Source organism: Hyperolius riggenbachi, chromosome 12 (assembly GCF_040937935.1).
Source record: "Hyperolius riggenbachi isolate aHypRig1 chromosome 12, aHypRig1.pri, whole genome shotgun sequence".
Classification (NCBI taxonomy): Eukaryota; Metazoa; Chordata; class Amphibia; order Anura; family Hyperoliidae; genus Hyperolius; species Hyperolius riggenbachi.
The window spans coordinates 16229494-16256147 of NC_090657.1; the positions used below are offsets into that span (position 1 = coordinate 16229494).

Genomic DNA, 26654 nt, shown 5'->3' on the forward strand with positions numbered 1-26654 from the left:
TTGACAGGAGAAAAGCGCTATACAAATATTCGGATTATTATTATTTATTATTTCTTTGCTATGGCTGTGCTTTCTGATGATTTCTTGCCACCTGTTTTCCAATTCCTTCTTTCAAGGACATCTGAACTGAGAGAGATATGAAAGCTTCCATATTTATTTATTTTTAAACAATGCCAGTTGCCTGCCTGTTCTGCTGATCCTCTGCCTCAATACTTTTAGCCATATACCCTGAACGAGCATGCAGATCAGATATTTTTGATTAAAGTCTGACTTAATCTAGTCAGAATTCAGTTGCAAGCTGGATACATGTTTTAGGTGTCTAATCCAGATACTACTGCAGCCAAAGAGATTAGCAGGACTACCAGGCAGCTGAAATGGTTTATAAGCAATATAAACAGCCACTATAGCACTTTCAGTTCAAGTGTTCTTTTAGCTTTCCATGTTACCCACCTAAATCTAGGAGTGTGGATATCTTCCCTGATAATACCCCCCCCCCCCCCCCGGGGGCCCTGCAAATCTGACGGCATGGTAAAGCAAGCACCCATTTTTTGGATCACTAATATACAACCTTATTTCCTCCTGTACCTTTGAATTGGTAGAAGAATATGGACAGCAGCTGTCTGTTGTAGCAGAAAAACTGCATTCTTGAGAAGGCAGACATGGTACAGAAATGAGACCAGACCAATAAAATGCATCAGAAAACCATTACATGAAACAAAAAGTAGAAGACAAATGGTAAATCAGTAACTAGTCAATACTGTAAGAGCAGAGCTTGACGAACTATCTTTATTGTACTTGTATTTTGATTTTGAAAACTCTGTACAACATTGCTGTCTTTTAAGACTAACTCATGATAGTCTTTGAACGTCTTTTCATTCTTCAGATAAAAACGGATTGAGGCATGAACCGCTGTTTTTCCTGAAGCCTTCCTTCTGGGTGAAGAAGCAGAACAGAACCCCCGTACCATCAGACGACAAAGGGAAAGTAGAGCAAAACTCTGAGGAATATATGGAAAAGGTTCCCAATGACTTACTGGGTAAAGAAGCCATCAGGTATAACTCAGTATATGTAGTGACACCACCATTTCCCTTTGTGAAAGTGGCCATATAAGTATTCTGTTACTAAACTTTGATGACTGTTCTCCGGAGAGATAACAGGACGTGGAGTTGGAATTTGGAAAGTGTGAAGCCGAATTTTAGGACTAATAACAGTAGAGTAGTGAAGTAAAATAGGAGTGTAATAACAACATAGCCAATCAAAGGCCATGCCATGACACTTCCTAAATTACAGGTCCTCTTTATTCACACACTACACAAAGGTTTTGTGACTATGGAATGTGCTGCTGTTTGTATGTATGTATATATATATATTAGTAATCCACTCACTCCAGCCACAAAATAATTTAATTAAGCAGATAAACAACTGTTGTGAAAGGTAGTGTTGGGCGAACACCTGGATGTTCGGGTTCGCGAACGTTCGCCGAACATGGCCGCGATGTTCGGGTGTTCGCGCCGAACTCCGAACATAATGGAAGTCAATGGGGACCCGAACTTTCGTGCTTTGTAAAGCTTCCTTACATGCTACATACCCCAAATTTGCAGGGTATGTGCACCTTGGGAGTGGGTACAAGAGGAAAAAAAATATTTGAAAAAGAGCTTATAGTTTTTGAGAAAATTGATTGTACAGTGGTGGGTGAGCGGTGTACTACTATTCCCAGCAGCGACACAGAGGACAATGCTATACAGTGGTGGGTGAGCGGTGTACTACTGTTCCCAGCAGCAACACAGAGCACAATGCTATACAGTGGTGGGTGAGCGGTGTACTACTATTCCCAGCAGCGACACAAAGCACAATGCTATACAGTGGTGGGTGAGCGGTGTACTACTATTCCCAGCAGCGACACAGAGCACAATGCTATACAGTGGTGGGTGAGCGGTGTACTACTATTCCCAGCAGCGACACAGAGCACAATGCTATACAGTGGTGGGTGAGCGGTGTACTACTGTTCCCAGCAGAGACACAGAGTGGCAGTAAACACAATGCTATACAGTGGTGGGTGAGCGGTGTACTACTGTTCCCAGCAGCGACACAGAGCACAATGCTATACAGTGGTGGGTGAGTGGTGTACTACTGTTCCCAGCAACGACACAGAGCACAATGCTATACAGTGGCGGGTGAGCGGTGTACTACTGTTCCCAGCAGAGACACAGAGTGGCAGTAAACACAATGCTATACAGTGGTGGGTGAGCGGTGTACACAGAGTGGCAGTAAACACAATGCTATATAGTGTGGGTGAGCGGTGTACTACTATTCCCAGCAGCGACACAGAGCACAATGCTATACAGTGGTGGGTGAGCGGTGTACTACTATTCCCAGCAGCGACACAGAGCACAATGCTATACAGTGGTGGGTGAGCGGTGTACTACTGTTCCCAGCAGCGACACAGAGCACAATGCTATACAGTGGTGGGTGAGCGGTGTACTACTGTTCCCAGCAGAGACACAGAGCACAATGCTATACAGTGGTGGGTGAGTGGTGTACTACTGTTCCCAGCAGCGACACAGAGCACAATGCTATACAGTGGTGGGTGAGCGGTGTACTACTGTTCCCAGCAGCGACACAGAGCACAATGCTATACAGTGGCGGGTGAGCGGAGTACTACTCTTCCCAGCAGAGACACAGAGTGGCAGTAAACACAATGCTATACAGTGGTGGGTGAGCGATGTACACAGAGTGGCAGTAAACACAATGCTATATAGTGTGGGTGAGCGACACAATGACCGGGGGACCCTGGCTAGCCTGGCTGGAGAGAGAACTACCCTGCCTGCCTACCCAAAGCTAAACCCACAGACAAATGGTGGAGAAATGACGTGGATCGGGTATTTAATTACCCAAACCACATGACCCGTTCGGCCAATCAGAGCGCGTTTGGGTCCGAACCACGTGACCCGTTCGGCCAATCACAGCGTGTTAAGCTTGGAGGTGTAATCTCCACAGTCAGCATACAACACATAAGCTGACGTGAAGGAGGTACACACACCAGCACAAGGGATCAGGATATCCCCAGTTTAGTGGAGGAGAGGACTGACTCCAATAGGAGATTGTGGTGCACAGAGCCGGTGCAGATCCGAACAGCCACAAACAACACTTTCGTAATAACGTCTCAGCGCAAAGTAGCGCTGAGCGCATAAACCAGGACTGAGGAGATCAGAACAAGTAGACAGAATGAACGCTTGCTAGCTAGCGGCTACTTAGCGACAGCAAGCGTCCAAAACCAGACAGACTGGAATGAGGCAGCCAATGCGTTGCGGCGATGGCGTGCCTCACAAAGACAGGACAGGATAGTCAGAAGATAGCAGGATCAAGATAGATGAACGTAACACAGATAAATATACAATAAGTATGATTTCCTAGCGTATTACAATTACAGCTATCAATGAAACTATTCGTAACGTCTGACTAACATATGTATATATCGGCAATGAACCAATATATGACATAAGCAGGAACTCGGACTAAGACTGGAGTAATACAGGGAACAGGACTCAGAAGGATTCGCTATCTCTTCGCAGAGATGAACGCAATCCACAAACAGGACCAGGAACAGGATAACTAGCTCAGCGTGCTGGAACGCTGACTAACGGAACACAGGATATAAACAGTTTGTGTACGTATATATCAGCGACACTGATGTATCAACGTAACACGAATTCAAGGAAAATAACAAAATGCGCAAGTATGCGTATATATTGGCGATGAACCAATATATGACACAAGACAAGCAAGTAACAACTGCTAGAACAAGAGCAGAACTAGGAGGACTCGCTGACCCCTTCGCAGGAGTCAGCGCAGTCCACACGGACCAGGAACGAGGTGGGGCACGAGCAGAGTAACAGATAGAATCTGAGACTATGGTAGCCCATGAGACATTGCAGGAAGCAGTTCTTTATACTGAGGTCATCCAATGGGAGCAGACCTGCAGATTCCCACACAAGTGAATGGTAATTAATCACAGGCTGATAGCAGGAAAAGGCAGACAATGATATGCAGCCTGCAGGAAAGGGACTGCCCCTCCACTGCAGCAGACAATGTTTGTTTACACAAGAGCATGTTAAACTGTCATTAATTTCAGAGTGACTGCAGAAGGAATCAGCAACTAGTTTAAGTGCAAACCAAACTATGCAAGAAAATGCATGTAATGACATCAGAACTGCTTGGGTTACAATACCACTGCAGCCAGCAGTAAACGCTGCAGACATGATCATAACATTACCCCCCCCCCCCTTAAAAGCGGATACCAGACGCTTTTCGAAACTGAAATTCCCAACAAAACAATCTGACTGATAATTCATGATGACCGGGACAGCCCGGCAAGACCAAATTCCAGAATCAGTCCCCACAAGACTGGACCCATCAGAACCAGAACCTACAGAACCATGCCCGTCAGCACCACAAGCCTCAGTGTGATACCCATCAGAACCACGACTTCCAGAAAAAAACCCCAAGAAACTCTCTGAGCGATACCCACCGCCTTCCCGGGACTGTCCAAAAACGCCAAAGCCTTTGCAATGCCCACCGGAACTGTCCCCACCAACACAAAACCCACCGTTGAACCAGTCCAAGGTACCAGGACAAGTTTCCTCAGAGATCTCCCAGAACACTTGGAAGCTCCAAAGAGATCCCCACAGGTCAGAACGCCCCTTAGGCTCACATGGAGAACCATCAAGAACCCCTATGGAACCCAGGGCAACTCTAGAGTCAGGGTCACAAGGACAAACATCAAGATCAGGGTTTTTAGGGACCAGAACCATCTCCGGGCATGCAGGCCAACCGGCAACATCAGAACATGTCTCCACTAGGGAAGCGTGTGAGCACGCTAACACAGACACACTTGGGCACTCTGGCATACGAAGCACATCTGGGCACACCGGCACAAGAGAGACTTCTGGGTATGTCAAGGAACTGCAAACCTCAAAGTCAGTCAAGGTAGGACCGAAACCAGGACTGGGCAAAAGAAAATCATCATGACTAGACTTCACAGTTACTGGATTCTCACTAAAAAATGCAGGATCAGACTTAGATGTCTCTGATTCCAGCAAAGTTATTAACAAATCATGTTCAGGGGCATTTACAAGACAGGACAAATCTTCTGATGTATGCACCGAACTAGACAGGGTTCCCATAACTTCTTCTGGACTAGACAGAGACTCATCAAATACACTGGATTGGAGCTCATGAAGGGCTGCAAAACAAGTCAGTAGTGCAGCAATCCCCACTGAACTAGGCAAAACTGAGTAACTTACTGGACAGGAAGGGGACTCAGGAACTTCTGCCACACCGGCCAGAGAACCAGAATTTTCCAGGATACAGGGCTGGGTTTCAGAAACACTCATTAACCCGGACTGAAATTCTGAGATTTCTATTATTTTTTCCAGCGAGTCAGAATTATCCATGTTACAGGGCAAGACTTTTGAAACATTCAGAGGACAGGGCTGGAGTTCCTCGGCTGTTAGGGCTCTTTCACATTAGGGCAGATTTTCTGCGTTTCAACGCAAAGGATAAAGTTTGCGTTACCCAAGGTGAAATGAAAGTCCATAGACTTTCATTTTAGCTTTCACATATAACGCAGCCTTTTTGTGCGTTGCGTTCCACTGCACCCAGGCGCAGTTTTTTGGCCAACGCTAGCTTTATGCGTTACAATGTTAGTCAATGTAAAACGCACACTATGCGCGTTTTTAATCCGTTAACGCAGGCAATCAGTCCCAGAATGCAACAGAGGAACAATGTTGAAAGTTGACAACTAAAAGAAAAAAAAATTACCTGCGTTTTTCTATGTGCAGTAACGCATTGAAAACGGATTAAAAACGCACACTCACTGCAGTGCAACGCATATCAAAACGCAGTAAAAGGCATACAACAAAACGTATGCTTTGAGCGTTCTCCAACGCAAGCTCTGATGTGAAAGAGCCCTTACAACACTGGAGAGGGACTCAACAACATTGGTTAAATCAGACTGTGTACAGGGCAAGGTATCTAACACACTTGCTGACGAGGACAATATTTCAATGGCTTCTGCTTCGCTGGGCAGAAATTCATCAAGTTTTATTAGAGCAGACTGTAATTCCAAAACAGCTGCTAGACAAGTGAATATTACTGCAACACCAACTGAGGTAAGCAGTGCCTCAGACTGTTCTGCTAGAGGGTTTGAAGTATCCAAAGTACTGGGTGAAGCATAAGACTCTGTGACCACAGCTTCACTGGACAGGATCACCGAACAGTCCACACTGCAGGGCAAAACCATGGAAGCACCTGCTGGACAGCATAATGATTCTGTGACCTGAGTTTCATTGGAGAGATCTACTGCACAATTCATGGTACAGGGCAAGTTCACTGGAACATTTTCTGAACACGGTAATAATTCTGCGATTTCGGACTCACATAGCAGACGCTCTGAGTTATTCATGAGACTAGAGTGAGGTGTAGAAACAGGAAGATCAAAACACAATGTTTGCGCATCTAAATCACCATTCAATTGTGAAATTGGAAAATTCAGATGCTGGGGTTCTGAGATTTCTGGACAGGATTGCTGGGACTCGGCATCTGCTGGATCAGACAGGAGTTGAACTTTATTAACACAGGTAATTTCTGCAGAAGTGTTTGCAGAGACAGGCAAGATTTTTCTGGTGTCTGTTTCACTGAACAAAGACTCATGAGTACTGGCTAGGCTGGACTCAGAAGTCAGCAGAACTTCTGGGTCCTCTGCTGAGAAATTTGTGCATGGCAAGATTAAGGAAGTATTAGTAATTTCTGTCTTACTGGGAAGTAACACTGAGTTATCCATGGTACAGGGTGGAATTACAGGAACTTCAATTTCACACAAAAGGAGCTCTGAATCACTCGCTGAATCAGCCAAAGGTGCTGAAGCACGCGAGTCCTCAGGAACTGAGGAAGTGGAACAATCTCCACTTGACAGTGTGTCTTCCCTGGTATCAACTGATTGAATCGCATAAAAATCGTCCAGAATCATTCTCCACACATCGATCAATGGAGCCACAAAGTCATACCCACACACACCAGTTTTTATTAGGTTATAGGCAGACTTAATGCATGCATTCAATACTAATTCACTCTTTGCACTGTAAAACTGACAAAATGAACTTGCATCTTTCTTCCATTCATAGACCAGGGCTTCCATCTCTCCTTTCTCAAATGGAGGATCCCATGCATATTTAACAGCTGAGCATTCCGGCTGATCATAGTTTGCAAATGTGTTAGTGGCAGAAACATACATTGGGTTATTTAGCAGGTGATTGGCCGATTTCTTATTCCTAAGGATCTCCAATACCTGTAGCAAGTGTTGAACTGTAGTGTATGCAAATTTCCCTTGCTGCACGAATAAATTGATCTGTTCAATACTCTGTAATATATCTTCATAATCATATTCAGATAATTCATTTAAACAAGAACTTTTATTTTCCCTGGCTAGCAATGAAAGTTCATTAGTAGTTTCATAGGTCCATTTGACTCCCCTGAATGGTGACTGAATTTCATTATCTGCTACTGGCGGAGTCTCATTACAGATCTGATGCGCAGTCGCCAAGGGCAACGACTCCGCTGATTGTAACGCTTTTCTTTTGGAGCGTTTACGTTTGGCTTTAGACCCTGCTGCCTTAGCAGAAGAAAAGTTATCAGAACAATTATCTGCTTGCTGATTATTTTTGTAGGCAGTAGAAGGAGCAGCTGATTGACAAGCTGCCAGGAGCTTATCAAAAGGGCTAGGCAAATCGGTTTTGCGCAGCCAGTTATGGATCACAAACGCTAGAAATTCCAGTGGTCTTTCTTTTAAATTGGTATGATCCAAGACATCGTAGGCCCACTGGAACAAATTTCCCTTAAATAAAACATAAACTAGCTGGGGGGCCCACGTTGAAACAGGAGTAGCCTGGAGCTTGGGATTGGCCAGGAACCTGGTACATTCAGAAAAAAACTCATTTTCTGTTTCAGAATTGAGCTTCTCAAATTTCTTAAAGGAACAAGAACCATAACAAACAGTGTCATTTTTGCTGGGAACCCCCCCCCCCCACAATGGGGATTGGTAATGGGGCTACCATAATGTTAAGCTTGGAGGTGTAATCTCCACAGTCAGCATACAACACATAAGCTGACGTGAAGGAGGTACACACACCAGCACAAGGGATCAGGATATCCCCAGTTTAGTGGAGGAGAGGACTGACTCCAATAGGAGATTGTGGTGCACAGAGCCGGTGCAGATCCGAACAGCCACAAACAACACTTTCGTAATAACGTCTCAGCGCAAAGTAGCGCTGAGCGCATAAACCAGGACTGAGGAGATCAGAACAAGTAGACAGAATGAACGCTTGCTAGCTAGCGGCTACTTAGCGACAGCAAGCGTCCAAAACCAGACAGACTGGAATGAGGCAGCCAATGCGTTGCGGCGATGGCGTGCCTCACAAAGACAGGACAGGATAGTCAGAAGATAGCAGGATCAAGATAGATGAACGTAACACAGATAAATATACAATAAGTATGATTTCCTAGCGTATTACAATTACAGCTATCAATGAAACTATTCGTAACGTCTGACTAACATATGTATATATCGGCAATGAACCAATATATGACATAAGCAGGAACTCGGACTAAGACTGGAGTAATACAGGGAACAGGACTCAGAAGGATTCGCTATCTCTTCGCAGAGATGAACGCAATCCACAAACAGGACCAGGAACAGGATAACTAGCTCAGCGTGCTGGAACGCTGACTAACGGAACACAGGATATAAACAGTTCGTGTACGTATATATCAGCGACACTGATGTATCAACGTAACACGAATTCAAGGAAAATAACAAAATGCGCAAGTATGCGTATATATTGGCGATGAACCAATATATGACACAAGACAAGCAAGTAACAACTTCTAGAACAAGAGCAGAACTAGGAGGACTCGCTGACCCCTTCGCAGGAGTCAGCGCAGTCCACACGGACCAGGAACGAGGTGGGGCACGAGCAGAGTAACAGATAGAATCTGAGACTATGGTAGCCCATGAGACATTGCAGGAAGCAGTTCTTTATACTGAGGTCATCCAATGGGAGCAGACCTGCAGATTCCCACACAAGTGAATGGTAATTAATCACAGGCTGATAGCAGGAAAAGGCAGACAATGATATGCAGCCTGCAGGAAAGGGACTGCCCCTCCACTGCAGCAGACAATGTTTGTTTACACAAGAGCATGTTAAACTGTCATTAATTTCAGAGTGACTGCAGATGGAATCAGCAACTAGTTTAAGTGCAAACCAAACTATGCAAGAAAATGCATGTAATGACATCAGAACTGCTTGGGTTACAATACCACTGCAGCCAGCAGTAAACGCTGCAGACATGATCATAACACAGCGCTAGCCGAACGTTCGGCCACGCGCTCTTAGTTCGGCCATGTGGCCGAACGGTTTGGCTGAACACCATCAGGTGTTCGGTCGAACTCGAACATCACCCGAACAGGGTGATGTTCTGCAGAACCCGAACAGTGGCGAACACTGTTCGCCCAACACTAGTGAAAGGTGCCACCTTTGTTAACTGTAAAAAAACCACCTCTAAGTGGAAGAGTGCCTAAAGGTTCATACACACCTACCAACTATCTGTCCAACTATCTGCCAAACTTGTCTGTTAAGCCCCATTCACCCGCTCAACGCTTTTATGCAGAACAATTGACATACAGCTTTTGTTGTGAAACAAGTTGAAACAACTAAAAAAAGTATTTTGCTATTGTTCAAAAAGCTGATAAGAAGTCAGTCCAACAGTTGGATTGACTTCTTATCAGTCTTATCAGCTGTTTGAACAATAGCAAAATTGTTGTTTTTTTTTTAGTTTTTTCAACTTGTTTCACAACAAAATTTGTATGGGGCTTGACAGGGAAACAGTAAATTCGGGCGCCTGAGGCTAGTGGACAAATAGGGCGCCGCCATTCACTCCTATAATAAATATCGTTTAATGGGCGCCCGATAGGAAAAAAGGGCGCCGGTGAAAAATAACGTTTTAAAAGCGGCGCCCGGAGACTTAATGTTTTATTACTGCTTCTCATGATTACACATTATTTAATGATTTATACATTTTTAAATATTATTTTTAAACGAAAAACAGTACAATATTTTTTTTCAAACATTATTTTTAAACGAAAAACAGTACATTTTTTTTTTTACATTATTTTTAAACGAAAAAACCAACAGGGGGGGGTCTTAGATTTAGGCACCAACAGGGGGGTCTTAGGTTTAGGCACCAACAGGGGGGGTCTTAGGTTTAGGCACCAACAGGGGGTCTTAGGTTTAGGCACCAAAAGGGGGGTCTTAGGTTTAGGCACCAACAGGGGGGTCTTAGGTTTAGGCACCAACAGGGGGGTCTTAGGTTTAGGCACCAACAGGGGGGTCTTAGGTTTAGGCACCAACAGGGGGGTCTTAGGTTTAGGCACCAACAGGGGGGTCTTAGGTTTAGGCACCAACAGGGGGGTCTTAGGTTTAGGCACTAACAGGGGGGTCTAGGGGTTAGGGGTAGGTACAGGGAGGGTTACTTAGGCACCAACAGGGGGGGTCTTAGGTTTAGGCATCAACAGGGGGGTCTAGGGGTTAGGGGTAGGTACAGGGAGGGTTACTTAGTAATTTTTTTTTTTAACGTTATTATACGTTTCAGTATTTAAACGAAAGATTAACGTTTTTACAATTGCCGATTTAATGCACATTATTTAATGATTTATAACTTTAAAAAACATTAATTTTAAACGAAATACAGTACAATACATTTTTAAACGTTATCCATGCTTATCGTTAAAAACCCGGCGCCCTTTTTTCCCAGCGCCCCTTTTTAACGTACGCGCTTGACAGACAAGTTTGGTAGATAGTTGGTAGGTGTGTATGAACCTTAAAGCTGTGTACACGCTTGAAAGATTAATGAAAGATCACAGACCAATTTTACCAGGCTGATGCCTACAAGAGGCGGAACCGGATGGATCGCCGTCCTGTCCATATAGAACACGGAGGGGAGGAGGGAAGGGGAGGGAGGAGGGGAGGGGAGGGAGGAGGGAGCCTGAATAAAAAAAAAATGCCAAAGCGATCGGACACCTCCGGCGGCATGTCCCCTTATGAACAAAACAAGGAGGTGAGTCCGATCGCTGGGCTCCATAGCTGGGCTTTGCAGGAGGCTGAATAAACAGCACACCCCAGCTGAGCAAAAAAGAGCCTGGTCATTACGGGGGGGGGGGGGGGGGGGGGGTTAAGCCTGGGGACCTTAAAGTAGATCCGAGGTGAACTTTTACTCATTGCATAATTGTGTTCCTTTCCTATTGTTTATAGGGCATTCCTCAAGCCAATTACTTTTTTGTTTTTGTTTTAATACTCTAATTCCCTATAAACTAAACAAGCCACACCCACAGCTTCTCCAGAGAGCCTTGGCAGTAGCAAGGGCTCATGGGAGCTCAGTCTGGGCAGGAGGAGGGGGAGGTGTTACTAGCCATTGATTTCAGAGGCAGAGGGGGATTAGGGTTTTTTTCACAGGCTGAGTGCTCAAGATACAGATAAGCTTGCCTCTGTGTAATGTTTACAAACATGGCTGCTGTCATTGTATCACAGGAAGACATAATCATATTATATTAAAGCTGTTTGCAGCCAGATTTGCTGTGTAAACTATCTAAACTTTAGATAAGATATATAGACAAGTTACTTGTTATAGTTAGTTTTTCATCCCGGATCCGCTTTAAGTGGTTAAAGTGGACTTGAACTCTTGCACAGGACTGAAGGAAAACAGAGAGAAATGCACCCTGTATGTATTTTGAGAGTTTAGCCTGTTTAATTCCCCCTAATTTGTGTCTAATCACAAGCTGACTGTGATTGTAATTTGACCTCCCCCCTGTGTCACAGAACTGCCACGGCAGATAAGCTTATTTGAAAGTACAGGATGTTAACAATATGTCTGCTTCCATGAATCAGGAAGTAGAAACAGTCCAGTTATATTTTAGGATTCGTTTCAGCTGTAACAAAGAAATGCTTTTTTGTTTAACAGTTGTTATGCTGTTGCATATTTTTTAAGCAGAGAGGACACTCTGAGTTCAGGTCCACTTTAAGGCACCTGGTTTATCACTGACCTGAGGAAGCGGACAAGCACCCATGAAACGCTTGTCAATTTTATGTGCTCAAATAAAATACCTTTTTCCATTAGACCGGTCCAAACTCTTCAAGAGATGTAACATTACCTCTGTTTATAAAATCAACAGTTTTATTAGCCTATCTTTTATGCACTTTGCGCCTTCACCCCTGTTTTAAGTGTCTTATTAGTAGGGATGATCAGTGAGATGCAAATGCTTCCGATATTAAGCAATTTTTTTTGCAAATGTATGCAGTTTGAAATTGGACCAATCAATTTAAACCCAAGTTGAAAATGATTGGTCCATTTTCAACCTGCATACATTTGTGTAAAAATGTGCATACATTTGCATCGACTTGGAAGAATTTGCATATCTGTGATCACCCCTACATATAAGTACCGGTAATGAAGAAGTAACTCAGTAAAAGTGCAGACATTTTGTTCCTCAGCATAATTTTTGTATTTACCCCTTCTGAATGTCGGTGCTCACTGAGTACCCTCTTGAAATAGTAGAGATTATCTCAAGTTCCTTTTGAAACATATTTATTTAGAAGTAATTGTTTCTAAACAGTTTGCAGGTATTTACTATTGCATTTAATTACCTAAAATACTAATTTGGTGTAGTTTATATAGGGTTATTATTTTCTAAATCTCCAGATTTGTTATACTTTAACTACTTCAAGCCCAAGTACCCCCTTGGTCCAGGTAAGGCTGGCTGAAAACCTACATTCTAGAACACAAAAGGAATAATGGACAGCCTTCCTGGAAATGTTTGCAGTTTGTAGGTCTTTTTTCGAGTTTGTTAAAGTGATGTAATCCCATCTCTCCATGCAGGATTCTCAATATTAAGAAGATCTATGGTAGCAAAGATGAGCAGACAGAGGCACTACGAGGTGACGATATCTTTACTGTTGTAATTTGTTTTGTTACTTGAATGTGTGCATGCACCTCTTTTGGGAATATGTGATTGGTGGTTGTTGGTGGTCGTTAGACAGGATGTTCTGTCTTAGGCTCGGTTCAAATTAGCGTATCGAGCCAAAAGGATCCGGTGAGTGGATCCAGTCTCCGCTTCATTGGATCCAGATGGCTCTGTCCAGTCTCCGCTCCATCGGATCCGGACGGCCGGTTCACATTAAAAATGGAAAGTGAAAACAGATCTGATCGATGATTGATCGGAGCCATTTTCACTCAATTTCACCAGCAAATGCATACCTAATCTTCTGTAGCAGCCAGCGGTAGAGGCTTCCTCTTCGTCTGCTGTGACTACACAGCGCGCCATGTGACTAGTCACATGATGCAGAAGAAGACAGAAGCCTCTACCACCGGCTGCTACAGAAGATTAGGTATGTATAAACCCTCCCTCACCCACCCGCCCGGCTGCTGCACTCTCCCTCACCCTCCCGTCGCTCTGGTTTGCGTCGGCACATGCTCCCATCCCCGTGGAACGGTCTGTTTCTTCACTAGTGTGAAGAAATGTTCCGTTTTACATTGCCCCAATGCTGCAGCATTTTTTTATCCGGATCCATTCCGCTAGGTAGAATGGTCCGGAAAATTAGGGCCTGCAGCAATTTTTAGATCCGGGGACCGCAACATACGGAACGTATCCGTACAAACGGACGCATGTGAATGGATCCATAGGTTAACATTGGATCCTTTCACATCCGTTCCGTTTGTACAGTATACGTTCCGGCTCCGATCTGCAAAAAAACGCTAATGTGAACCGGGCCTTAAGGTGCCCTTGATATGTGTCATCCCTCAGGGATCGTGACCTGATCCCCTTGGGCAACATTGCTGGTAGGGCCTGTAGAGACGCATGTCAGCTGTATAGCTGATGGCGCGTACTAATGCTATGCAGGGGGCTAAGGGACGACAAAGCAGCGCATGCATGGGAGTTGGAGCAGCGTCTTCAAAGAAGATGGACGTCCATCAGGTGAGTTGATCCTCCAGGCAGATCGCTTGCGGGTTGGGGGCTGCCGTACACATGCTTGATTATCGGCTGAGGCAGCCGATGAAGACCACCTCATCCGACAATCAAGCATGTGTACTGCAGCCCCCGACCCCCAACCTTAGTCAAGCATGTGTACTGCAGCCCCCGACCCCAACCTTAGTCAAGCATGTGTACTGCAGCCCCCGACCCCCAACCTTAGTCAAGCGTGTGTACGAGCCTTAAGTATTTGTATCACATCCTCTGATATTTCTGTGAGGGGATAGCTACAGTATATGAAAAATAGGCCAAGTAAAGTTGCACAATTGTCGTCTATACATTTACACAGCTTTTAATATAATATAAAATACAATGGGCTCAGTTCACAAAGCATTGTTGTGTGTGTAAAGCAAAATATATAGCACCATTCTATGATAATTCATTTAACTTTATTCAATAATTCATATTGAAACTTTTCAATTTCTTAAAACCAAGTAGGAGGCAGAGCCACAGATACATTCATATCATGATATCTGAAATCAATTATTTCATCACTTTCATAGTCCACAAGAGACCACTCTAGTCAGGTTTTTTTCTCCTAAGTTTTCTCCTAGACAATAATTTTTCATCTTCTTTTTTAAAGAACCTTTCAGCATTCTGCAATTGAAAAAGTACCATATGTAAGTAAATGATTCCGAGTATTTTCTTGTTTGCTGGCGGCTTAAAAGGCATTTCACTGATACAGTGGCTTGCAAACGTATTCGGCCCCCTTGAAGTTTTCCACATTTTGTCATATTACTGCCACAAACATGAACCAATTTTATTGGAAGTCCACAGGAAAGACCAATACAAAGTGGTACACGTGAGAAGTGGAACAAAAATCATACATGATTCCAAACATTTTTTACAAATAAATAACTGCAAAGTGGGGTGTGCGTAATTATTCTGCCCCCTAGGGTCTGAGTGCAGTCAGTTGCCCATAGACATTGCCTGATGAGTGCTAATGACTAAATAGAGTGCACCTGTGTGTAATTTAATGTCAGTACAAATACAGCTGCTCAGTGACGACCTCAGAGGTTGTCTAAGAGAATATTGGGAGCAACAACACCATGCAGTCCAAAGAACACACCAGACAGATCAGGGATAAAGTTATTGAGAAATTTAAAGCAGGCTTAGGCTACAAAAAGATTTCCAAAGCCTTGAACATCCCACGGAGCACTGTTCAAGCGATCATTCAGAAATGGAAGGAGTATGGCACAACTGTATACCTACCAAGACAAGGCCATCCACCTAAACTCACAGGCCGAACAAGGAGAGCGCTGATCAGAAATGCAGTCAAGAGGCCCATGGTGACTCTGGACGAACTGCAGAGATCTACAGCTCAGGTGGGGGAATCTATCCATAGGACAACTATTGGTCGTGCACTGCACAAAGTTGGCCTTTATGGAAGAGTGGCAAGAAGGAAGCCATTGTTAACAGAAAGCATAATAAGTCCCGTTTGCAGTTTGCCACAAGCCATGTGGGGGACACAGCAAACATGTGGAAGAAGGTGCTCTGGTCAGATGAGACCAAAATTGAACTTTTTGGCCAAAATGCAAAACGCTATGTGTGGCGGAAAACTAACACTGCACATCACTCTGAACACACCATCCCCACTGTCAAATATGGTGGTGGCAGCATCATGCTCTGGGGGGTGCTTCTCTTCAGCAGGGACAGGGAAGCTGGTCAGAGTTGGTGGGAAGATGGATGGAGCCAAATACAGGGCAAACATGGAAGAAAACCTCTTGGAGTCTGCAAAAGACTTGAGACTGGGGCCGATGTTCACCTTCCAGCAGGACAACGATCCTAAACATAAAGCCAGGACAACAATGGAATGGTTTAAAACAAAACATATCTATGTGTTAGAATGGCCCAGTCAAAGTCCAGATCTAAATCCAATAGAGAATATGTGGCAAGATCTGAAAACTGCTGTTCACAAACTCTGTCCATCTAATCTGACTGAGCTGGAGCTGTTTTGCAAAGAAGAATAGGCAAGGATTTCAGTCTCTAGCTGTGCAAAGCTTGTAGAGACATACCCTAAAAGACTAGCAGCTGTAATTGCAGCAAAAGGTGGTTCTACAAAGTACTGACTCAGAGGGCTGAATAATTACGCACACCCCACTTTGCAGTTATTAATTTGTAAAAAATGTTTGGAATCATATATGATTTTCGTCCCACTTCCCACGTGTACACCACTTTGTGTTGGTCTTTCACATGGAATTCCAATAAAATTGATGCATGTTTGTGGCAGTAATGTGACAAAATGTGGAAAACTTCAAGGGGGCCGAATACTTTTGCAAGCCACTGTAAGATGAGAATATCACCTAGGAGAAAATGTAGGAGAAAAAGTGAATTGGATCAGGCTCAATGTGTTGGCAATCAAGTGAAAGTTAGCAATGATTTGTGCAAAACCTATAGAGAATAAATAAAACCTATAAACTGACTTCAACAAACAAAAATATCATTCAAAGTGACTCCATGCAAAATTCATGAACCTGAGGCAGTGTATCTAGCGGTTTAGATGATCTTAAAGATATAAAGTACACCTGAACTAAGGTGACCTCTGGGTGCTTTTCATTCTCCTGCTAGCAGCTCTAGTTGTGAGTATTTCTCAAAAGAAGGAACAGACAACCGGAGTGTGGTTGTGGAGCACGAGTGGGCCGGACTGCACATGTGCAGTTGGAGTGACTGGAGCTCCAGTCACCAATATTTTGGAGCTTCCAGCAGGAGAACGGTGGGGACTCAAAAGACACCAAGGGATCTGATTCAGTTCAGGGGGACTGGAAGGAGCCCCAGGTGAGTAAAACTAATATTTTTTTTTATAATTATTTCAGATGTGCTTTAATGTGACTGTCTGAACAACATTAATTGGGGAAATGAAGTGCAATGTCAAAAAGATATACTTAAGCCAAGGTTTTGTAGTTGGCCACTAAGCAAGGATGACCATTGACCAGGGACACTGGGAGATGCCTCTGAGGACAGTTTGGTAGCCCAACTAGCTTTGCTGGATATACACCAGCTTCCAGGGAACTTTCTGTGTTAATATGTATACATATTTGTGACCACAGCACATTCTAATTGGCCTGTTGTGCAGCCTATGCTCTCTCTGTTTATTTATTTACAGCAAAAGTGTCATGATTCTGATGCATTGGTATACAATGCAAGGGAATCGCAAGGAAGATTGCTCTGTCAGTATGCAAGAAACACTGAGACTGGAATTAAAGGAATAAACATAAAGATTTATTGTAATCAGCATAAATGTTGCACATTAAGTTCATGCACAGAGTTATGCAACTAAAACAGTTACACAGCTTACAAACAAACAATCAGCATTAAGATCATGCAGAGAATCAAACAAACAGGACGCATAAACAAGATTAAGTTTATGCAGAGAATCTGACGATCAGGATGCATAAACAATTAGTATTAAGTTTATGCAGAGAATCATGCAGACATCAGGCAATTAATATAAGCAATAGTGCAACTGGAAACTAACACCTAAGCACAATCTATCAGGTATTGCAGATGCTATGGACCCCCTGCATATAGGATAATATGCAAAGGTATCCAAGCATAACAATATAGTGTGCACACTGAACCCCAAACCTGACTAATATATACACATGAGAATCATATACATTATATACAGAGACAGAGCATCAGAATTATAATCGGCAGGCAACGGAACGTCATACATGCAGGGTCAAACCAGAGATACAAACAAGATATAATCGCTTAGGCAAAGGGTTAGTCAGATACAGAAAACAGGTCAAACACGATCAGAGCAGATACAAGGCTAAGACTCAAGACAGGATACAAGGCTAGGATTCAGGATCAGGAACAAGACCAGAAGGCTAGAACTCAGGATCAGGAACGGACATTGAGAACAGACTTTGACTCAGGATCAGACTTTGATGAGCTAGCCCAGAGTGGTCTGTTAAGGCAGCTTAAATAGTGTCCAAGAAAGTCAGATGACAGAGTCCAGGTGATCACAGAGCTGCCCTCATTAAAACTGCAATAACAGTTCTTGCGAGTGAGACCTCTGCTGGTGGCAGAGAATAGTTCAAGCAGTTTCAAACTCTGAGGACACAGATGACATCTGCTGGCGAAATGGAGGAAGTTCATCAATAGTTCAGGAAATTCACCAGCAGATGCATTTTGTGACATTACCCCCTCCTCAAGGAGCGGTCTCCGGACGCTCCATATGAACTCACGTCCACCAGGATCCCAGGACATACTGGGCAGAAAGGCAAGGCCAAGGAGGGCAAGGGCGAAAAAGTGTACAAACATAAACAAGGTAACAGGCAAAATGATGGGCTGAGTAGATTCAGGGTCATCAGGTAACAAATAATGTTGAAGATCAAACTGGAGACCTTTAGGCAAGTTAACAGGTTGGGACGCTTCAGACAGGACAGCAGACTCAGTAGTCTCAGACAGGACAGCAGACTGTGTAACCTCATGGATCTGGACCTTTGGTTGAGCACTTGGCTGGGCCGTTGGCTGAGCGCTTGGCTAGACCGTTGGCTGAGCGCTTGGCTGGACCGTTGGCTGAGCGCTTGGCTGAACCGTTGGCTGAGATCCCAATACAGTCTGTGCGGACTGGCACTGAAACTGTGTGAACTGAGCCTGTGCGGACTGGGAGCAAAGTTCTGCAGGCAAGGAGCAAAGTTCTGCAGGCAAGAAGCAACACTCTGCAGGACTGGATACTGCAGGATGAACATGCTTAGGGTTTTCCGGCCTGCCAGGCTGACCCACTGTCAGCAAATCTAGTCCATGAAAGAGTCCACAGAGAAAGGCGAGGGACTGCTCAGGACTGACTGGAGATTGCTGAGGACACAAATCAACTGGAGTCTGTATGGAGCTGCATGGAGTCTGCACCGACCTGCATGGAGTCTGTACCGACTTGGACGGAGGCTGCACACGACTAGAATCAGCTGGGTGCTGCACACGACTGGAATCGACTGGAGGCTGCACACGACTGGAATCGACTGGAGGCTGCACACGACTGGAATTGGAGTTGGTAGGAAAGAATTTCTTTTTCTTTTTCTTTTTGGATGATGACTTATTTTCTAATGATATTTGCCAGGACCAAGGTGTAGTTCTGACTGCAGTTTGCAAGGAAGTAGGTCTCCTTTGACGGTTGGATCCTGACGAGACAGAGTCTTTATAACTGGTTGCTAAGGGCAACGGACACGTTGAGTCTCCCTTAGTAATAGGTGTGACTTTAACTGCTGCAGATTGTGAGTTCTGGCCAGAGGTGAGTACAGTTAACGGAAGAAGGAGAAACATGAAAATGAGAAGACAGAACCCTTTGCCAAGCGATTATTAAGGCAGAAGCAGCTTCATGCTTACAAAGACCATTCGCACACATGGATTTAACACTCAGCAGACATTTGGTTACAAATTCCACATTCTGTTTGCAATAAAATTCCATGAAACTTGTCCTGTCATCATTTAAATACCAATAATAAGCATCAATCTCTTCAGCAGTCATATCAAAACATGCTTGACCTTTGCAGATTCCTTGATCAATGGAGTCATTCAAATCACTCAGGTATGCATCCGCATGCGGTTTAACAGGCTCAGAGGAAAAATCAAGAACACAATCCCTGTCACTTTTAACACTAGAAAATTTACTGGATCTGACTGAACTATCATTGATTACTGAGTACGGCATAAACTGACTGTCAGAATCATCAGAAGGAGGGATATTTTCACGCAATAGATCTTTCCAGATATCAATTAAGGGAGCCACAAAGTCATTCATACAAACCCCCATATCAACTAAAGTGGATGCAGAATCTATGCATTCATTCAAAAAGTTCTCACTGGTATCAAAGTAATAATCAATAAATGATTCCTCATCACATTCCATCTCAAAAACTAAGGCCTCTATTTCCCATTTTACAAAAGGAGGATCCCATGAACTCTTGTTATAGGCAGATTCATTATCCAGAGCATAAGTTTTAGGGTGAACGGTCTGCATGGAGGTGGCTGGAACATTATTTGGTTTGCTCTGGTTTAATACTGCTGTGGGAATTTTGCAGGGAAGAGGAACTGGCAAGGAATTGGTTACAGAGGCTTGATAAATTTGGTAGGTGGTGGGAGACCTCATAAATTCAAGAGTGTGTAGAATTTTTAACAAAGACTGAACATCAGATTCAAGGAATTCTCCCTGCTGGACATATGAATTGATCTGCCTAATACTTTGCACCAAATCATCATGTGAATAGTCATACAACTTATCAAAACAGAAACTTTCATCATCCTCAGCCAAACAGCAATGATAATCGATATTTGCATAATTTCATTTAATTCCCATGGCGGCAAAACTACTCTCAGTATTTCCTTCTGACAGAATTTTTTTGTGGCTAGCTCATCTGTCATGATTCTGATGCATTGGTGTGCAATGCAAGGGAATCGCAAGGAAGATTGCTCTGTCAGTATGCAAGAAACACTGAGACTGCAATTAAAGGAATAAACATAAAGATTTATTGTAATCAGCATAAATGTTGCACATTAAGTTCATGCACAGAGTTATGCAACTAAACAGTTACACAGCTTACAAACAAACAATCAGCATTAAGATCATGCAGAGAATCAAACAAACAGGACGCATAAACAAGATTAAGTTTATACAGAGAATCTGACCATCAGGATGCATAAACAATTAGTATTAAGTTTATGTAAGCAGAATATATCAGGTATTGCAGATGCTATGGACCCCCTGCATATAGGATAATATGCAAAGGTATCCAAGCATAACAATATAGTGTGCACACTGAACCCCAAACCTGACTAATATATACACATGAGAATCATATACATTATATACAGAGACAGAGCATCAGAATTATAATCGGCAGGCAACGGAACGTCATACATGCAGGGTCAAACCAGAGATACAAACAAGATATAATCGCTTAGGCAAAGGGTTAGTCAGATACAGAAAACAGGTCAAACACGATCAGAGCAGATACAAGGCTAAGACTCAAGACAGGATACAAGGCTAGGATTCAGGATCAGGAACAAGACCAGAAGGCTAGAACTCAGGATCAGGAACGGACATTGAGAACAGACTTTGACTCAGGATCAGACTTTGATGAGCTAGCCCAGATTGGTCTGTTAAGGCAGCTTAAATAGTGTCCAAGAAAGTCAGATGACAGAGTCCAGGTGATCACAGAGCTGCCCTCATTAAAACTGCAATAACAGTTCTTGCGAGTGAGACCTCTGCTGGTGGCAGGGAATAGTTCAAGCAGTTTCAAACTCTGAGGACACAGATGACATCTGCTGGCGAAATGGAGGAAGTTCATCAATTGTTCAGGAAATTCACCAGCAGATGCATTTTGTGACAAAAAGGCTTTAACCTATGCTCGGGCTAGTCGCCACAGAGGTTCACATGGCCCCGGGAGGATTTTTTTAAAATAAAATTTGTTTTATAGGCTTAAGCTAGCACTTGGCTAGCTATGTCCCCAAAGTTTCTTTGCTCCCTCCGAGCGCCCCCGAGTGCCGCCGTAATACGTACCCCCCAGGGATCCCGCGATGGCGCAGCCTCCCAATCATCTCCAGGCTTCGCTATGGGGAGGATCTGGACTGCGCATGACGTCATGACGTCGATGACGTCAGACGTCATGTCCAATCGTTGCCATAGCGACGAGTGAAGCTGAATTGTGAAGCTACGGCTCTCGCGGGATCGCGGAGCGGTAAATATTGCTGGCGGCGATCGGGGTGTTTATTTAGGTACGGCGAGACTTGGGGGACATAGTTAGCTAGCGAAGTGCTAGCTAATACATAAAAAAGGGCATTTTATTTTTAAAAAATCCTCCCGCGGACGCAGCCTCTGAAACTGCGTACCGCTAGGGAGGTTAAATGCATGGGTAACTTAAAATATTAGAATGAATTATTATCAAATGATTGTGGTCTGGAATACCTGTCATTCTTCTTGGGCAGAGAAAGAAACCCCTCCGGAGCCCCTTATGGTGTATTCTGTAAAGTGACGCAGAAAGGAAAGATAACAAATAGAGTACTCACTAAACTGGGGTGCGGAACGGCAATCACGGATTACAGCTTGAAAATACGGAACCAATCAACCAAGAGAAGAGTTCGCTTGATTTGGTGTGGTTAGCTCGTACTCCAGAAAAATGGGTTAGTGGATGGGAAAATGTAGAAACAAACCATTTCCCATTATGCACGAGGTTGCGTGAGTGAACAGCACAGGCGCCTCAACTCACACTAGAACCAGTGGAAGCTGTGAACAGGGCTATAATAGGGGCATGGAGGGGAGACTGGCCACAATAAAGGGTCAACAACTGTCTGTTTATTCAAAAATGCTGAACAGTGTGTTTCATGGGCATCCACCTGCTTCCTCAGGTCAATAAGACAGCGTCTCAATGTAAGAGTGACCCTAAGGACGCTCCGAGCCAATTCACTCTTACTTTAGGACAGAAAGGGAGGAAAAGCGAAATCCAGAAAAATAAGAGAATTAACACATCTTTTCAGAATTTCCCTAATTTTTATGACTTTTTATGTAAAGATTGATCGCGATTGGTTTTTTTATTCGGACTTCTATCTCCATTCACAATATTCTAAGGTTTAAGTGATGCAATTCACATGTCCAATATCCTAACAAATGCTACTTGTTTCGCACCTGCCTTCTATTTCCTGAGCATTGCAATAAGGAATAAAACACCACATGTATCCACAAACCACCCCATGAAATAATGAATCCGTATTTTACATATTTTTAATACAGGTAGTCCCCAGTTAAAGAAAGAAATGGGACTGTAGGTTTGTTCTTAACCTGAATCTGTTCTTAAGTCGGAACATTGTGCCATCTCTTTCCCCTGTACCTCCTCTGTGCCCCCCTGTGCCTCCAGTGTCCCCCTCTGTGTCACCTCTGCCCCCTGTACCTTCTTATATAAGTTTAAAAGCCATTTTTTCTTTGAATTTTTTAAAATCGATTTTCTCAAAAACTACAAGTCCAATTTGAAAAATTTTATTTTTTGACTTGTCCCCACAGAATCACAGAATCCATGCCGTTCGTATCTGCGGGTCGTTCGTAAGTCAGGGAGTACCTGTACTACGTAAGATAAAAGACTTAGAGATCTGATATAAAACATCAGTTGGCAAAATATCTGCGGTGCAAGAATAAAGCAGTCCTATAAATTCATTATTTGTGAATTGAGGCCATTGAATCCGATATGCTAAGGCATTTTCAGTAATCTCTATTAATCAGAAAAGAGGAATTCCTGAGTGATTTGTTAAAAATGATTTGCTACAGGGTGGTAAGCGCACTGCCACTGCTTCACCGCAACAGAACAGAAAGAGCGGCCATATTTCTATTATTGCTGGGTGGACATCATCCAGTGTGATGAGTCTAGTCACATAAAAAAACTAAATTTCAGTATTAATCCAACAAAAAAAGTGGCTATGGGACAAGCTCTCAAGAACTCAAATTGCCCCAGAACTGAGAGGGATGTGAAGGCTGCCATATTTGTATTCTTTTAAACAATACCAGTTGCCTGGCAGTCCTGCTGATCTCTTTGGCTGCAGATGTGTCTGAATCTCACACCTGAAACAAGTATGGGGCTAATCCGGTCAGACTTCAGTCAGAAACATGCGTGTTTAAAAGAAAACGCATATGGCCTCCATGTTACCGTAGCGTCACTTTTTTTAATAGACAATTTTTAAATCATTCTAGGTTTGTAGAAGCACGTATGGTCTTCCTAGTTTGCTAGGCTGAATAAAATGTTAAGAGGATACCCCATTTAATGTTCTGGGGACCACGCAATAAATCTGCTGAAAGCTCCCTACACATGCTAGATGAAACTCTGCTAAAGTGGCTGACAGCGATCGGCTCTGAGAATCCAGCATTTGTACGGCAGCCCCTGGCCTCTCTCGAGATCCTTGTTCTCACCACTCACCCAGCTCTCGCGTGACATCACTCGTGTGCTGCTCTGTTGATGTCCTGCCCCCCTGCATAGCAAAAGAACATGCCGTCAGCCTTGCCCTGCAATGTTGCCCAAGCTATTGGTTACCAATATGACATAGAAAATATGTGTGTGCTTTACCTCCAGGTCTGCATCTGGACATATATGAGGGACAAATCACGGCATTGCTGGGCCACAGCGGAGCTGGAAAGACAACCTTGCTGAATATACTCAGTGGAATGAACAGAGCTTCTAGCGGTAAGATTTGTTTACACATGATTGGTTTACCGGGTTGGGGCTTTGGCCTGGTCCACACACCATAGATGATCAATGTGATACTAAGTACTCAGGTTTCCATGCATATGTAATGCAAATCTCTTGCATCTTGGAAATGGGCCAAATCGGCAGTAAGTGCATTTGTTTGGCCTAATTGCAACTTCTTTTTGTAGCACATTTGCGTAAAAGCTAAAATCATAAATCATCAATGACCATCTCTAGATTACAGACCACCGTTGCTGGAGAGTACAAATGACTGCAGGGAAATCTCCCCATTGGAGGGGAGGGACAAACTTATGCAGGGAAATCTCTTCATTGTGGGGAGTGGAGGAGATACTACTGAAAAGATAAATCTTCACTGTGGTAGGGGAGCAGGCACAAACTACTGCTGGGAAGTCTGAACATTGTGGGAAGGAGAGAAAAGCAAGCTACTGCAGGGAAATTTAAAGTGTACCCGAAATGACATGTGACATGATGAGATAGAAGTATATATACAGAGGCATATCTAGAGGGGTACAGGCAAGGCTGATGCCATGGGCGCCACAGCACTATGCCCCCCCCCCCCCCCCCCCCGTGCCTTCCGGTCACTCAAATCAGATTGATTCTGTTATCTTGTTATCTGGGGAACATGACAGAGAGAGAATGAGAAGTTGTATGCTGTGCTCCTTTTCCTTTTTTTCATGCCTAAAAGAGTTAATGTTCAGTTTTGGCACTGACACTTTTTCTCCAGTCTGGCTCACTGATGATAAATTAAATCTATAAAACACTTTCCTAAGCAGATAACTGGGCTTCTGACTGCAAGGGATAGAAAAAAAGATCATTAGTTCATGTATTTTTGCTCTGGGACTCTTATGCCAGGTACTCACCATACGATTTTTCGGCAGATAGACGGTTCGATAGATCATTTCCATCATGTCCGATATTATTTTCGATCCCCTTTCTGGTCGATTTCTCATAGAAGTGAGTTGAAATGGATAAGAAAAGATAAGAGACTCGAGCAGGAAATCGACCGGAAAATCGAATCAAAAATTGATTGGACGGAAAATCTACCGAAAAAACGCATCATGTGTACCTAGCATAAGACACTGCAGTTTTGCAGAGACTACAAAACATTACATATGCTTTGTAAATGTTTATACAAAAAAAAAAAACAACAACCTTAAGATATCTAAAAAAAAAGGGGGGGGGGGGGATTAGGAGTAGGAAGACAGATCCAATTGTTTATCTCATTTGATTATTTTCATCCTGGGTTGACTTTAACTAATGACAGCGGAGACACAATTTTGGCAAATCTCACTCATCAGCTGGGCTGAAACAAACTACTGGAAGGAAATCTTGCAAATGGGTTAGTGGAGAAATAAAGAGCTAGAGAGCTTGTGTGTAGAATAAACAGAGACCCAAACCACCGCAGGGAGAGTTCAACATTATGGGAGGGAAGGAAACACAAGCTACCATAGAACAATATTGCCACTATGGGAGAGGAGGAGATGCAAACAACTTCATGGAAATAAACCATTATGGAAGGGACAGAGGAATCAATTTTTGGTAAGAAATGTCATCGATGTGGCAGTAGCATAGATAGACACAACCCACTGCATGGAAATCTAACCAATTTGGGATCATAGAGACACAATTTACTGTATTGAAAATGCACTACTGTGAGAGGAAGCGAGACACAAACTACTGCTGGGAAACCTCACCATTGTTAAAGGGTTACAGACTACCCAGTGACCCGAACACCCCGATATTTGGGGAATAACGAACAGTGTCGAACACTGTTCGATCAACACTACCCAGCAAGCTCATGGTGAACCAGAACTCCTATGAGCGTGTAAGGGGCTTGGATTGACAAAAGTAGAAACTACAGCCCAAACTTTCACCACTGTGGGAGAGAAGACTCAAGCTACTGAAGTAAATCTTACTGTTGTGTGAGGGTAAGGGCCCATTTACACTTAATCAGTTGGTACGCGTTAGTGTGTGTTAGTACGCGTTAGTGCGCGTTGGTACACTTTTTTCCATAGCAGTGCATTGGGAGTAGATTTCAGTTAAAACGCGTTAAGTGTGAAAGGTGCCATAGGAAATCATGAACATTACTTTAAAAATCAGTTTTAACTGAGAGCAACTGATTAAGTGTAAAAGGGCCCTTAGAGGCACAAACTACTGCAAAGAAATCTCACCATTGAGGAACGTACATTGGACAATCCATAACAACCTGCCATACTCATCCTCATAGTAAGCATTACACGACTGCAAAAGCAATACTTAAAAGTGACACTGCTCAGGAGTAGCACAACTTTATTCAACAGATGCAAAAGACAATTAAAACCCACTAAAAA

General features: G+C 43.5%; 1 protein-coding gene across 1 annotated transcript in view; it reads left to right on the forward strand.

Moving 5' to 3' along the window:
- The window catches only part of LOC137540900 (ABC-type organic anion transporter ABCA8-like), a 199930-nt gene that overhangs the window by 62986 nt on the left and 110290 nt on the right, over positions 1–26654 (forward strand). Inside the window, exons 10-12 of the mRNA XM_068262083.1 lie at positions 884–1052; positions 12985–13043; positions 24190–24300. Of these exons, the coding sequence (XP_068118184.1) occupies positions 884–1052; positions 12985–13043; positions 24190–24300 (339 nt within the window). The remainder of the gene's footprint in view (positions 1–883; positions 1053–12984; positions 13044–24189; positions 24301–26654) is intronic.